General features: G+C 48.0%; 3 protein-coding genes across 4 annotated transcripts; all 3 read left to right on the forward strand.

The window, feature by feature from the left end:
• Positions 1–2,759: 2,759 nt before the first annotated feature.
• LOC311319813 (fibroleukin-like) lies at positions 2,760–5,557 on the forward strand (the record flags this gene model as incomplete). The annotated part of the gene is made up of 2 exons (XM_084451419.1): positions 2,760–2,931; positions 4,848–5,557. 2 exons carry the CDS (start codon positions 2,760–2,762, stop codon positions 5,555–5,557), a joined length of 882 nt encoding a protein of 293 aa, XP_084307545.1.
• Positions 5,558–6,316: 759 nt separating this feature from the next.
• Positions 6,317–11,216, forward strand: fam185a (family with sequence similarity 185 member A). Of its 2 annotated transcripts, XM_084450933.1 has the most exons (8): positions 6,317–7,110; positions 7,465–7,574; positions 8,054–8,146; positions 8,927–9,065; positions 9,530–9,571; positions 9,665–9,760; positions 10,190–10,324; positions 10,588–11,216. In XM_084450933.1, exons 1-8 carry the CDS (start codon positions 6,390–6,392, stop codon positions 10,695–10,697), a joined length of 1,446 nt encoding a protein of 481 aa, XP_084307059.1. In that variant the 5' UTR covers positions 6,317–6,389; the 3' UTR covers positions 10,698–11,216. The 2 variants fall into 2 exon arrangements, with proteins under 2 accessions (XP_084307059.1, XP_084307060.1); XM_084450934.1 differs by lacking the exons at positions 6,317–7,110; positions 7,465–7,574 and having other exon boundaries at positions 8,077–8,206.
• A 1,449-nt stretch (positions 11,217–12,665) lies between these two features.
• On the forward strand, positions 12,666–14,099 carry tmem17 (transmembrane protein 17; the record flags this gene model as incomplete). The annotated part of the gene is made up of 5 exons (XM_084450936.1): positions 12,666–12,780; positions 12,979–13,082; positions 13,254–13,367; positions 13,721–13,864; positions 14,001–14,099. 5 exons carry the CDS (start codon positions 12,666–12,668, stop codon positions 14,097–14,099), a joined length of 576 nt encoding a protein of 191 aa, XP_084307062.1.
• Between the last annotated feature and the right edge of the window lie 114 nt (positions 14,100–14,213).

Here is a 14,213-nt window from a genome sequence, read left to right on the forward strand (position 1 = left end):
GGCCACAACCCAAACCAGTGACAGAACCAGGACACGGGCCACCACCTACACCAGGGACAGAACCAGGAACTGGGCCACAACCCAAACTAGAAACAGAGCCAGGAGCGGGACTACAGCCCAAACCAAGAACAGAACCAGGACCTGGGTTGCAGCCCAAACCAGGGACAGAACCAGGAACTGGACCAAAACCCAAAATAGAGACAGAACCAGGAACTAGGCCACAACCTAAGCCAGGGATAGAGCCAGGAACTGGGCCACAACCCATACCAGATACAAAGCCAGGACCTGGACTACAACCCAAACCAGGGACAGAACCAGAACCTGGACTACAACCCAAACCAGGGACAGAATCAGGACCTGTACTACAACCGAAACCAGGGACAGAACCAGGACCTGGATTACAACCTCAACCAGACACAGAAGTAGATCCTGGGTTACAGCCCAAACCAGGGACAGAACCAGGACCTGGACTACAGCCAAAACCAGGAACAGAACCAGGACCTGAACTGCCCAAACCAGGGACAGAACTAGGATCTGGGCCATCATCTAAGCCAGGGACAGAGCCAGGAACTGGGCCACAACCCAAACCAGATACAAAGCCAGGTCCTGGACTACAGCCCAAACCAAGAACAGAACCAGGACCTGTGTTGCAGCCCAAACCAGGGACAGAACCAGGACACGGGCCACCACCTACACCAGGGACAGAAGCAGGAACTGGGCCACAACCTAAACCAGGGCCAGAACCAGGACTACCACCTCAAACAGGGATGGAACCAGGGCCAGAGCCTAAACCCGGGATACAGCCCAAACCAGGGACAGAACCAGGACCTGGACCAAAGCCCAAACCAGGGACAGGACCAGGACCTGGGCTACAGCCCAAACCAGGGACAGAGTCAGGACCTGTACTACAACCAAAACCAGACACAGAACCAGGACTTGGATTACAACCTAAACCAGACACCGAAGTAGATCCAGGGTTACAGTCCAAACCAGGGACAGAACCAGGACCTGGACTACAGCCAAAACCAGGAACAGAACCAGGACCTGGACTGGCTAAACAAGGGACAGAACTAGGATCTGGGCCATCATCTGAACCAAGGACAGAACCAGGAACTGGGCCACAACCCAAACTAGAAACAGAGCCAGGAGCTGGACTACAGCCCAAACCAAGAACAGAACCAGGACCTGGGTTGCAGCCCAAACCAGGGACAGAACCAGGAACTGGACCAAAACCCAAAATAGAGACAGAACCAGGACCTAGGCCACAACTTAAGCCAGGGACAGAGCCAGGAACTGGGCCACAACCCATACTAGATACAAAGCCAGGACCTGGACTACAACCCCAACCAGGGACAGAACCAGAACCTGGGCCACAACCTCAACCAGGGATAGAACCAGGAACAGGGCCAGAGCCTAAACCTGGGCTACAACCCAAACAAGGGAAAGAACCAGGACCTGGATCACAACCTAAACCAGGCACAGAACCAGTTCCTGGTTTACAACCCAAACCAGGGACAGAACTAGGACCTGGATCACAACCTAAACCAGGCACAGAACCAGATCCTGGATTACAGCCCAAACCAGGGACAGAACCAAGACCTGGGCTGAAGCCTAAACCAGGTACAGAACCAGGACCTGGACTACAACCTAACCTAGGGACAGAACCAGGATATTTGCCTCAGCCAAAACCTGAATCTGAGTCAGAGCCTCAACCTGCGCCACGACCCAGACCTGGGATCATATCAAGACCGGAGACAGAACCAAAGCCTACGCCACAGCCTACACCCGGACTACAGTCCAGACCTGGGACAGAACCAAAGCCTACACCACAGCCTACACCCGGACTACAGTCCAGACCTGGGACAGAACCAAAGCCTACGCCACCGCCTACACCCGGACTACAGTCCAGACCTGGGACAGAACCAAAGCCTACGCCACCGCCTACACCAGGGCTACAGTCCAGACCTGGGACAGAACCAAAGCCTACGCCACCGCCTAGACCAGGGCTACAGTCCAGACCTGGGACAGAACCAACGCCTACGCCACCGCCTACACCAGAGCTACAGTCCAGACCTGGGACAGAACCAAAGCCTACGCCACCGCCTACACCCGGACTACAGTCCAGACCTGGGACAGAACCAAAGCCTATGCCACAGCCTACACCCGGACGACAGTCCAGACCTGGGACAGAACCAAAGCCTACGCCACCGCCTACACCAGGGCTAGAGTCCAGACCTGGGACAGAACCAAGACCTGGCGTACAACCTAAACCCAAGACAAAAACTGGACCTGGACCTGGATCTGAAACAAAGCCAGTCCCACAGCCAACCGACTATAGCTTTAGAACAAGAACCACCACTCGATCGAGCCATCGGACCAGCATAAATCCTAGCCTGCCAATAAGCAGCATATCTAACTCAGGTATCATCTCTAGCACTAGTCCAGGTACTTCCATACCAAGCCAACAAACCCAACAAACAAGCCCAAATTCAGACCCAAAGACCAGTCCTGATTCAAGACCCATGATCAACTTTAATCAAAAGGCTACACCTCCCAGCCAGAGGTTTAGACGCCCAAGCCAACAAACTACCCTGAGCCCTATCCATAGAATCATTACTACCACCAGCACAAAAACTACAAGTACAACAACCCCAAGCCCAATGATCAGATTGGTCAGCCCAACTACCCCTTCTGACCTTCGCCCCACTATCCCAAGGCCTGTCTCCCACGCCCCCACCTCAAGTGCACGAGAGCTGCGTATGAAGACCAGCCAGATGTCTGCTGGTCTGAATGCCAGCCAGGTCTCAGGTAGAGGCCCAGGGGACTCGGAGGGCCATCCAGACCAGACCCTTAGGGTGCAAGGTTCCCCAGCAGATGCCAACAGAACCAAAGAGAACCAGCCTCGTAGTCCTGCACAGACTGCCTCTCGTGGTAAGAGAATCTGGATTTTATATCTTACCTTGTTTATATATATAAATAACATATATATATAGTTTATATGTTTATATATGTTGTTTAAGCATATATATACTGTCACTGTTGGGCGGAAGCCTCCAAAATCATTTTCAGGAAATGAAAAAAAAACGGTATTTTTTAAATACATACATATATATATATATATATATATATATATATACTAGGTAAACATATTATACTGTACATACTGTATATGCCTTTTTTTAATCAAGGTCAAGGTTAGCTTTCTTATCTCACTAGGAGAGGTTTGTTGTGCATCAGACACATGACATCACTACAAACTACACACATACATGTTAATCTGAATCTGAATACATATAAACCGCAGAGGTGCTGAATAGTACATATCACCACACTGATCAATGTTTAAAACATGTGATTTCCATGGGTAAATTAATGCTTACATCTATTTTATATACAATATTGTGGTTGAAAAGCACAGACATATTACATAGTAATAACAGTGTTATTAGGTAATATGTTTAGCATCCTATATCCCTTAATCCAAACTCTTAACTCAAGAGTTTGAAACATACCAGAGGTAGCTCAGAATCAGGTGTGGGTTCAATACATGACAGTCAACAGTCACAAAGGGAATATAAATCCTAGCTTCAAGTCAGCAAGCGAGAGAGAGGGAGAGTGGGAGAGAGGGAGCAAGAGAGAGAGAAAGAGAGATTTTCCCTCAGGAAAATCTTATGGTCTTATGTATAGTTTTCAGGCCAATATATTTGAATAAAGAGCTGCACACATGTGATACAGAAGCTGTTTTCAAGTAAAAAGCAATAAAATAGTTTCCAGCAGTGGAAATAGTGCGATAAAATATATTGCTCAATAAATATTATATGTGAGTGAGCTTAACTCTTCTACTGAGCAGGAGACCTGGGAGATATCTACTGAGCAGGAAACCTGGGTGATATCTACAGAGCAGGAGACCTGGGTGATATCTACTGAGCAGAAGGCCTGGGTGATATCTACTGAGCAGGAGGCCTGGGTGATATCTACTGAGCAGGAGATCTGGGTGATATCTACTGAGCAGGAGATCTGGGTGATATCTACTGAGCAGGAGATCTGGGTGATATCTACTGAGCAGGAGACCTGGGTGATATCTACAGAGCAGGAGGCCTGGGTGATATCTACTGAGCAGGAGACCTGGGTGATATCTACAGAGCAGGAGACCTGGGTGATATCTACTGAGCAGGAGACCTGGGAGATATCTACTGAGCATGAGACCTGGGTGATATCTACTGAGTGGGAGATGTGGGTGATATCTACAGAGTGGGAGACCTGGGTGATATCTACTGAGCGAGAGACCTGGGTGATATCTACTGAGTCTAATCAGATGGTGGTCTGAGATCATCTTTGTGACAGATGTTGTGATTCTCCTTTGTTAAAGGAGGAAGGTGCAGGCATGTACACAGAGCATGTGTGTGTGTGTGTGTGTGTGTGTGTGTGTGTGTGTGTGTGTGTGTGTGTGTGTGTGTGTGTGTGTGTGTGTGTGTGGTCAACAAGCGTGAAGAGACATCTGCGAGGCTTCCTACTCAGACTAAACAGCCTTTAAACACCCTCTAACAGAGTTGCACACTGTCAATGAATGACTAATGAAGTGTCACATCAATCTAATGATCCCATAGCTGAAAACCCCAAGTCTTAGTCTAGCTCCAGATCTCCAACACCAGCAGTGCCACAGTCAGTCAACCTCAATACAAATAGATCCATAACTCTGTAGGAAATGTTTTAATTCATGGTTTTACACATTAATACTGTTCTCAGAATACTGCCCATTAAGGCCAATGCTTTTCAGGTGTATCATGTGATGCTCTACAGCTGTCCTACACATAGTGATCAAATCCACTGTCTGTTTTTATTGACAGTTGCCATAGCTGCCAGGGACTGCTCTGATCACCAGATTGAAGGGAGGAGGAAGAATGGCATCTACCAGGTGACCCCTGAACCCCAGCAGAGAACCTTTGCCGTGTCGTGTGACATGACCTCCCACGGTGGCGGGTGGACCCTGCTACAACTCCGCCGCGACGGCAGCGTGAGCTTCAACCGGACCTGGGCCGAGTACCGGGCCGGCTTCGGAGACCTGGAGGGAGGGGAGTTCTGGCTGGGCAACGACCGGATCCACCTGCTGACCCGGTCCAGGGTCATGGTCCTGAGGGTGGAGCTGGAGGACTTCAACGGCGTCAAGGGGTATGCAGAGTACAGCCACTTCCGGGTGGCCAGCGAGCGCTTGCGCTACCGCCTGACTGTGGTGGGGTACTCGGGCACAGCAGGGGATGCCCTCCGCTTCAGCACGAAGTACGAACACAACAACCGAGCCTTCACCACGCCGGACCGAGACCATGACCGCTACCCGTCAGGGAACTGTGGGGCGTACTACGGCTCCGGTTGGTGGTTCGATGCCTGCATGGCGGCCAACCTGAACGGGAGGTACTATGCGGGGAACTACAAGGGGGTGCGGAATGGCATCTACTGGGGAACCTGGCCCAACATCTCCAGCGAGTTGTATCTCACCAACGACAGACAAGCTTACAAGATGGTCAGAATGATGATCAGGCCCAAAGGCTATGCACCATGAGCTAGACTGGCTTTGACCCTCCTCGCACGCTTGACAGGAAAGAGGAAGGACTCTCTTAAAGCACAAACGTGATTTAACTTCTAGCCTTAACCTTAGATATTAAAGGAACCACATCGCTAAACGCTTGGTAAAGTTCAAACAGCAAGGCCTTGAAGTGGAGCCCTGCTAGGCTACTGTTGGTGTAATGCTGCCTCCTAGTGTTGATAGATTATTCTACACCCTTCTCTAGTCACGGACAGATATGAAACCGAGGAAGAATGTACTGTACATAGTTACTTCGGTTATTCATAAAATGCCTTCTTATAGCATGTATGTTTACAAAATTAAAGGAATGTTAGAACATGTTTCATAGAGGTATATGTCCAGTGACAGGAGAGATATTATTCTCTTTTGAAATGTTTTATCTGAAAAGATACTAGTAAGTGTCTGGAATGATTGTTTGATGGTCAACTCATGTTTTAATGTTGTATATTTATACTCACTGTATTGAAACTAAAATGAAACTCAATGAGATTAATTAAATTGAGCTAAACAAATAATCCTGTTTAATTTCCCCACACAACAGTTTATATGCAAAACTATATCTAATCTGTCCCAATGTTTCATAAACCAAATCAACAACACCATTTAATGTTCTCACAATTTCTTTATTTTACCAAAGGTTGATTGAGAAAAAAAATCAACTAAAAAAACAACAACAATAATTCTATCCAACAGGATAATAATCATAACCCTCTGTGATCATAAAAATACGTGGTCGCTTTGGATTCGCAAAGCTTTACAGGAGAAGACGACCACGGATTCACAAAAGACTCAATTTCCCCAAAACAACATGGGTCTTGTTTTTAGAAGAGTCAGACATGCGCACTCCCGCGTTCATGTCCTCTTACGCAAGGGCGCATGTGATAGGACAGCTGCGGACACACTAGGCGAAGATTACCTAAAGGAGTTGGTGTCCAGAAGGTATTGGTTGGTGCTCTTTGGACTGTGTTGTCCCTGGCTTTGCCCAAAAGAGTCTTTTTGCGTAGGATGTGCGCAACACGGGTGGGTTATTTCCAGTCTGTCCTACTTCACTTACGCTTCATCGTGCAATGCATCCGGCTGCGCTCTTCAGGATTGTTTACGCGCGGTGACCGTGATGTTTTGGTGTCCAACTAAACAGCGTGTGTGTCTTGGACTTTTGCGGTGGAAACCCCTAGCAGGATGTCCTAAGATCAGTCCGACCTTTCCTTCGAGACACACTCTGACCTCTCCCTGTACCTCGACCTCATATGAGGCTAACAAGCCTCTGAAACACTGGACTCTTGTGGTCAACCCCTTCAGCAAAGTCCGCGTGCATCTAGGTTGCAACATTTCCGTGCGTCCTTTGGATCCCCTTGCGTTTCCCGAGTCGAACCGGGCTTTCATCACGGTTCACGGTACCACCGTCGACCAGGGCATCAAGCTCGATAACGTCCACGTGCATTATGATGATCAAAGGAAGGAGCTGTTTATCTTGTCCGAAAAGGTCAACAGCAACGTGTCTGTGGAGTTGACCGCTCCGGTCAAAAGTGGTGAGTGACTAGCTATAGTTGACGTTAGTAAATGACTAGTCTAGCTGCTGGGTTTATTATGGGTTACTCTGCCACACGGAATGTACGACTCAAGATAAATTATTAACTGAGTTTAGTTCAGAAGAGTCATTAGTAATGCAGGATCTGGGTTATATGAGAACATTGCCTGTAAAGTGAGGGTGTTAATAATGCATTGTTATGAAACTAGTTATTGAAATCTCAGCAGCCGGAATGCTAAAAGTTCATGGTGACTTGCTCATGGTGAGCTCATGGGGCCGGTGTGTGTGTGTGTGTGTGTGTGTGTGTGTGTGTGTGTGTGTGTGTGTGTGTGTGTGTGTGTGTGTGTGTGTGTAGATCTTGACATCACGACTCGAGGAGAAGGCAACGTGCGCGTCCAGAAGATGGAGTGTGAGGAGTGTAAGGTTCAGACAGAGAGGGGCAGCTGTGTGCTCCACTCAGTCAAGGTACATCCCCAAAACAGCCTATAGCCTACTGTAAACAGCCTATAGCCTACTGTAAACAGCCTATAGCCTACTGTACCCCACAGTTCACAATGACATTCTTGCTTGTTACTGCATTAACGAAAAATCCTAGGCTGAATTATAACGGTTGTATAGTTACAGTATAGGCCTGTATGATGTTATAAAGCTTGTATAGGTACAGTATAGGCCTGTATGATGTTATGAAGGTTGTATAAGTACAGTAGGCCTGTGTGATGTTATGAAGGTTGTATAGTTACAGTATAGGCCTGTATGATGTTATGAAGGTTGTATATGTACAGTATAGGCCTGTATGATGTTATGAAGGCTGTATAGGTACAGTAGGCCTGTATGATGTTATGAAGGTTGTATAGGTACAATATAGGCCTGTATGATGTTATGAAGGGTGTATAGTTACAGTAGGCCTGTATGAAGGTGTTTTGAACCACGCCTCTCCCCCTCAGGCCCACCGGATCCAGCTGCAGTCCCAGGGCGGAGCCATCACCGGCGTGGGAACTCTCCATGGCAACGTGGACATCAGCACCTCTGGAGCCAGCGTAGGGCAGCAACCTCTTACTCTACCGGCTAGTTTACCTCCTATTACTTGAGCTGGAATGGTAAATGGAGTGCGTTATCTATAGATAACGCTTTAGAATGGCCTCTCATTCACCCATTCAGCTCTATCTATCTATCTATCTATCTATCTATCTATCTATCTATCTATCTATCTATCTATCTATCTATCTATCTATCTATCTATCTATCTGTCTGTCTGTCTGTCTGTCTGTCTGTCTGTCTGTCTGTCTGTCTGTCTATCTATCTATCTATCTAACTGTCTGTCTGTCTATCTATTTAGAGTCTAGTTTATCTTGTAATTTATGATGAGCAGAATGCCTGTAATATTTAATACACCTCATACTGTAAATTGCTTCCGACTAAAGAGTGCTAAATCATATACAGATATTAGCTGCTCTTCTTCATGGTGTTCAGTATTGCTCAATGGTTGCTCTGGCACCCAGCAGCCAATAGGGGGTCATACTAGAGCCCAGCAGCCAATAGGGGGTCATACTAGAGCCCAGCAGCCAATAGGGGGTCATACTAGAGCCCAGCAGCCAATAGGGGGTCATACTAGAACCCTGCAGCCAATAGGGGGTCATACTAGAGCCCAGCAGCCAATAGGGGGTCATACTAGAGCCCAGCAGCCAATAGGTGACCATGCAATGTACATGATCTGTAGACCACATCATGTGGTCACCTCAGAGACATTAGATTAATCTACAGTATGTGATACATCTTGCGTGTTTCTGTTGACATGTTTTGTGTTGACCTGCTTCCAGGCTGTGGACCTTAAGAAGATCCAGGGCACCGTTATGAAGGTGTCGACGGAGCACGGCCCTCTGAAGATCAAAGCCCTCTACGCCGAGTCCATCTCTCTGGCCTCCACGTCCGGAAGCATCCAACTGGGACACATGCACGGTGAGGCCCGCTCACCAGATACAACCATTAGATACAACCGTCTGAATCTCTCCATGGAGAGCAGATGAACACTGAGACCGAAGTATCTGTTAGTTGCATCACTTACATGAAGGCAAGTTTATTTGTAAAGCACATTTCAGCAACAAGGCAATTCAAAGTGCTTTTCATGAGACATTAAAAGCATCAAGACAAAGTGCAACACATAAAAGGTCATAAAACGAAATGCAAAAAAGCACATTTAAAACAAAATGCAGGAAAAATAAAATACAGGAATAAAAGTTGCAGTGCAGTGTATGAATGAATAATTATTTGATTTAATAAAAAGAAGCAGCAAAAAGAAAAGTCTTGATTTCAGTCTTGATTTAAAAGAACTGAGAGTTGCAGCAGACCTGCAGTTTTCTGGGCGTTCGTTCCAGATATATACATCGGCCTGTATTCACACCCTGTTGTGTGTTTTTGCGCAGGTGATTGCACTGTGAAGACTGAGACAGGGAATGTCACTGTAGGTAAGTGAGCCAGTCACCGTGCGTTGGACTGAACAATAGCATCTATTGAAGACGGGGTTTGTTGCTCACTGTGGTCTCGCGCTGCTGTTGCAGATGGCTCCAGTGGCCACCTACAGGTGTGGTCCAACCGTGGAGATATTGATGCCTACGTGGGGGAGTCGGCCAGCGCTGAGCTGACCAGTCAGGAAGGTGATGCTGAACACGTCTGTCGGGGAGAATGCAGAGGGTGCAATTGCGCAATTCTCTCTTACATAATATGCTTTTGATCACTTGTGGGTTTGACCAGAGTTGCCTACGGGGGGGCGGCTGTGGCTCAGGAGGTAGAGCGGGTCGTCCGATGATCGTAGGGTCGGCGGTTCGAATCCCGGCTCCTCCAGTCCACATGTCGAAGTGTTTTTGGGATACTGAACCCCAAATTGCTCCCAATGAGCAGGCTAGCGCCTTGCATGGCAGCTGCCGCCATCGGTGTGTGGATGCGTGTGTGAATGGGTGAATGAGAGGCCATTGTAAAGCGCTTTGGATAAAAGTGCTATATAAGTGCAGTCCATTTACCATGACTTCTGGGGCATTAAAGTGAACCTTGACCTTGATAAGTCCCTCCCCCACGCTCTCTCCCAGGCTCTGTGTGTGTGCGCGTGCCCTCGTCCATCAGCGCCGGGCTGCAGCTGTGTGGAGCGTCGGTGGAGGTCAGCCCAGAGGTCATACTGCAGGACGCAAAGCGCCACTCAGACCACAACCAGACCACTGTGATTGGTCAGTTCCCAGTCCACCCTGCTCCTGTAGACTTGCTGTACAAAAAAAACACGCTACATAGAACCATTTGTAAGAATAGAAGAACCCTCTGGAAAGAGGTTCCAGATAGAACCCTTTATAACTCCGTAAGGTGCTGTTTGGAACCATAACGTGTTCTTTCTGACCTGAAAAGAGTTCTATATAGAACCTTACAGACCTGAAGAAGGTCATAATAATAATTCATTTTATTTGTATTGCACATTTATTTGTATCCTCCCTCCCAGGCCATATGAACACTCCGGCCCCTCTGCGCTGGATCAGGGCCCAGGCCCCCAAGGGCCCCATCAGGCTGAAGACCCAGAGCTGGTTTGAGTCCCTGAAGCTGGGCGGGTGAGGCGGAAGGAGGGGTCAACTGCCCCGACCTCCACAGGGTGGACAGCATCCCCAGACCTCCACAGGGTGGACAGCAGCTCACCCTGGCCAAGCACCTCCCAGACCCCGCCCCTACCGGTGACACACAGCACAGATTCAGCACTCAACTACAGTTAATAGCAATATGAACAATGGGTATAGAAGAAAAGCACTGTCTTTATACTGTTGGAAATTACCCTGATTAGGGCTAGTCTGATTCTGCTTCCTGATTGGCTGCTGAAGGGGTTCCATTGAAAGACCCACCATATTGACTAAGCAGACAGGTATCTGAACTGTGACGAACTTTGTGAAGCTCTGTATGATTGTGTATTCAGCTGTTTTACCCAATGTTTACATGTAAAACCAAGATAACCTCTAATAAGCTCTTAAAACTGCAGTATGTAGGATATTCGTACGATTTTAATTATTTAAATATTGTTATGATACATTGAGAGGGATTGCTATGATAAGTTCCAATGCAAAAACAGTTTGATTCCAGTACTGTGAATGAGTAACTGTCTAATATAAAACATACTGTACACGTTCGTTTAGATGGTGTGTTCTATCCTTGTATGCCTTATCCCTGTGGATAAACAGTGTCTTCGAACCTTTTAGATCTCAAAACATAAAGGTAATTGTACAAAACAGTTGAAGATCAAAATGCATTTGTCGGTTACAAGTTCAGGCACAAGTCAAATTCAAGTTGGAGAGTTGAGAAAATTGTGACACTTCATGATTGTTCCGCTGCAGCTATCGTAGCAAACACATCCCTCCTCTCGCTACTGGGTCCTAATTCATAGAACCACGACTGTAGATATCATCACAAGGCCGTAAATCGACCTTCACCATCTCAAGATACTCTTCAGCACAGCGTCTGATGCTCAGAGATGGCCCCCGTGTGGTTGGCTGTGTGTCAGACTAGGGTGGAGTGATGGGTGCAGACCAGGGGTCAACCATCTGTCAACACCCCAGACGCCTTCTCCTCTCTCCTTCCCAGACAAGCTACAGCTGCTTCAATACATGACATGTATGTCCATTCATAGCATGCACTTTCATTCATAGCATCTGGAGGTTGTGGTGGCATGTGAGAAAGTGGAGGATGCACGACGAAGCTTCAAGCACGAGCGGACTACAGAGAATCATGAGATGATGGGGTGATACTGTTTTTTTGCTTCCCTCTGGATATGTAGGGGTGGGTCGTATGCCCACCTCCCTTGTTCTCTGTAAAGCGCATTGTGTTGCCTCTGGGTATAAAATGCGCTATACAAATAAAGCTTTGATTGATTGATTGATGAGATACTGAAAGAGGTCAAACAGCTTCTCTTCAGTACCTACAATAAGGTCAAATGGGGAGGAGCTGGTGGAGAGGTGCAGAGAGTGGAGGCAGCTCACAGAGAACAGTATGGGGAGTCATGGAGGGTCATAAATGATGAGTGTGCAAGAAAGAAAACAGCCATTCTTCTTCTGCGTTTGTATGCAATGGGTGCCCACTCACAACGCTCACTATGGCATACAAACACAGATGTAACCGAGTGACAAAGTGTCCTCGTGAGTCCCAGGTAGTGGCAGTGAGCAGTTGGTTAAACTCACTCCTCTAAGGAGTGCTAACAGTCCCTCCAAGAGGGAGGTGTCCCTACTGTATGCCCCTATAGATGCCCCTATTGGCATATGCCTCACAAGTTTGTGGGTTCGAATCCCACCCTGGGTAAGCCTTTAACGTGGGTCGAACTGGTGAACAGCTGTTTGATATCAGGCTAGAGAAAGAAAGAGGGCCAACCCATGGATGTCATTGAGGTATAAGGATGGATGTGGTCCAACCCCAGATAAGGGTCTGATCAAAAAGAAGAAAAAAATAAATAAACGGGATTTTAACTTTAAACCGCGAGATTTCTCTCGTAACCAAGGAAACAGCAAGCGCTTTGTTTATGTGTGCTATTTCACCAGCACAGTCATGGAGTTACCAGAACCGATTAGAAAACGTCTGGGAGATTTCTCTCGGACTGTGTTCTTCGATCAGACTCTTACTCATCCCACTCCCGAAGATAGGGTCACGTTCCTGGGGCACAGTGAGTGAAAGTTGTGGCTAAGCTAACGCTAGTTAGCATAATGCTAGCTAGCTAGCAAGCTTGTTAGCTAACTAACTGTTAGCTATAGTCAGAAGTGTTTATTCGTCACAGAACCACAAACATTAGACTTGTTAGACCTTCATGTCTGTTTGTGAGTCTTGCTCTAAGGAACCACACGGTTCTTGTGATGTTCTGCAGACCGAGACGTGGTTTCTAGTCTCCCTCTCCAGATGTCTCTGTTCTTCAACATGTGGTTCTTCCCTCTGTGGTGGATCTGCGAGGTGGTGATGCTGCATCTCAAGGTGGTCTAATGTTGACCAACATATTTCCTTTTCTACACCCACCAAAATGTGTGATTGAGAGTAATTCAATTAAACATTTTTTCACTGTGTTTGTATTCATTGTCATGACCTCTTGACCTTTGTCTCCTGGCTGTCCTCACCTCTTGACCTTTGTCTCCTGGCTGTCCTCAGTACCCTGCCCTGCCCGACTACTACAAATTCATCCTCATCACCGTCCTCATCCTCATGACGCTCATAGAAGCCATCAGACTCTACCTGGGCTACACCGGAAACCTGCAAGAAAAGGTAGACGGACCGCACACGCAAACACAGGGGGTCCGCGTCTTCCTCATCGCTGACTTCTTTCTTGAAACTGTTGAACGTCGCAACACCCCTGTACTTTAGAACCACCCAGCCAGAACCCCCCAGCCAGAACCCCCCAGCCAGAACCACCCAGCCAGAACCCCCCAGCCAGAACCCCCCAGCCAGAACCTCCCAGCCAGAACCCCCCAGCCAGAACCCCCCAGCCAGAACCCCCCAGCCAGAACCACCCAGCCAGAACCCCCCAGCCAGAACCCCCCAGCCAGCCAGAACCCCCCAGCCAGAACCACCCAGCCAGAACCCCCCAGTGAGCTGCCACGCTGTGTCCACTCTCCCAGGTCCCAGAGCTGGCTGGATTCTGGCTGCTGAGTCTGCTGCTCCAGTTCCCTCTCATCCTGTTCCAGCTGTTCAACGAGGCCATCCTCATCCTGCCCCTGGAGAGAGGGGTGCACATTGTACTGGCCCTTTTCCTATTCACACAAGTAAGACATACTATTCTTATGCTTTTGTATTTATATCTTTTGCTTTTATCTGTACAGCACTTTGGTTCAGCCACAGCTGTTTGTAAATGTGCTATAGAGATAAAGTTGACTTGACTCTCTGCTCGCTGTGTTCCAGGCGCTGGCGGGCTTCGTGGCCCTCAGAGGGATGGTCCGACACGCAGAGAGCCACTTCCACCTGAGGCAGTTTGACGGGCTCCAGGAGCTGAGAGCCTGACCCACTGATGAGCTCAGCTGACACACTGGGACAGTAGGAGGGCCATCTGGGGCCCATGGGGGCCTGGTCCCTGACTTCACACTACTCAGAAGCATTTTTAATTTTACTCCGGTT

This window comes from Borostomias antarcticus (assembly GCF_949987555.1).
Source record: "Borostomias antarcticus genome assembly, chromosome: 16".
NCBI lineage: Eukaryota > Metazoa > Chordata > Actinopteri > Stomiiformes > Stomiidae > Borostomias > Borostomias antarcticus.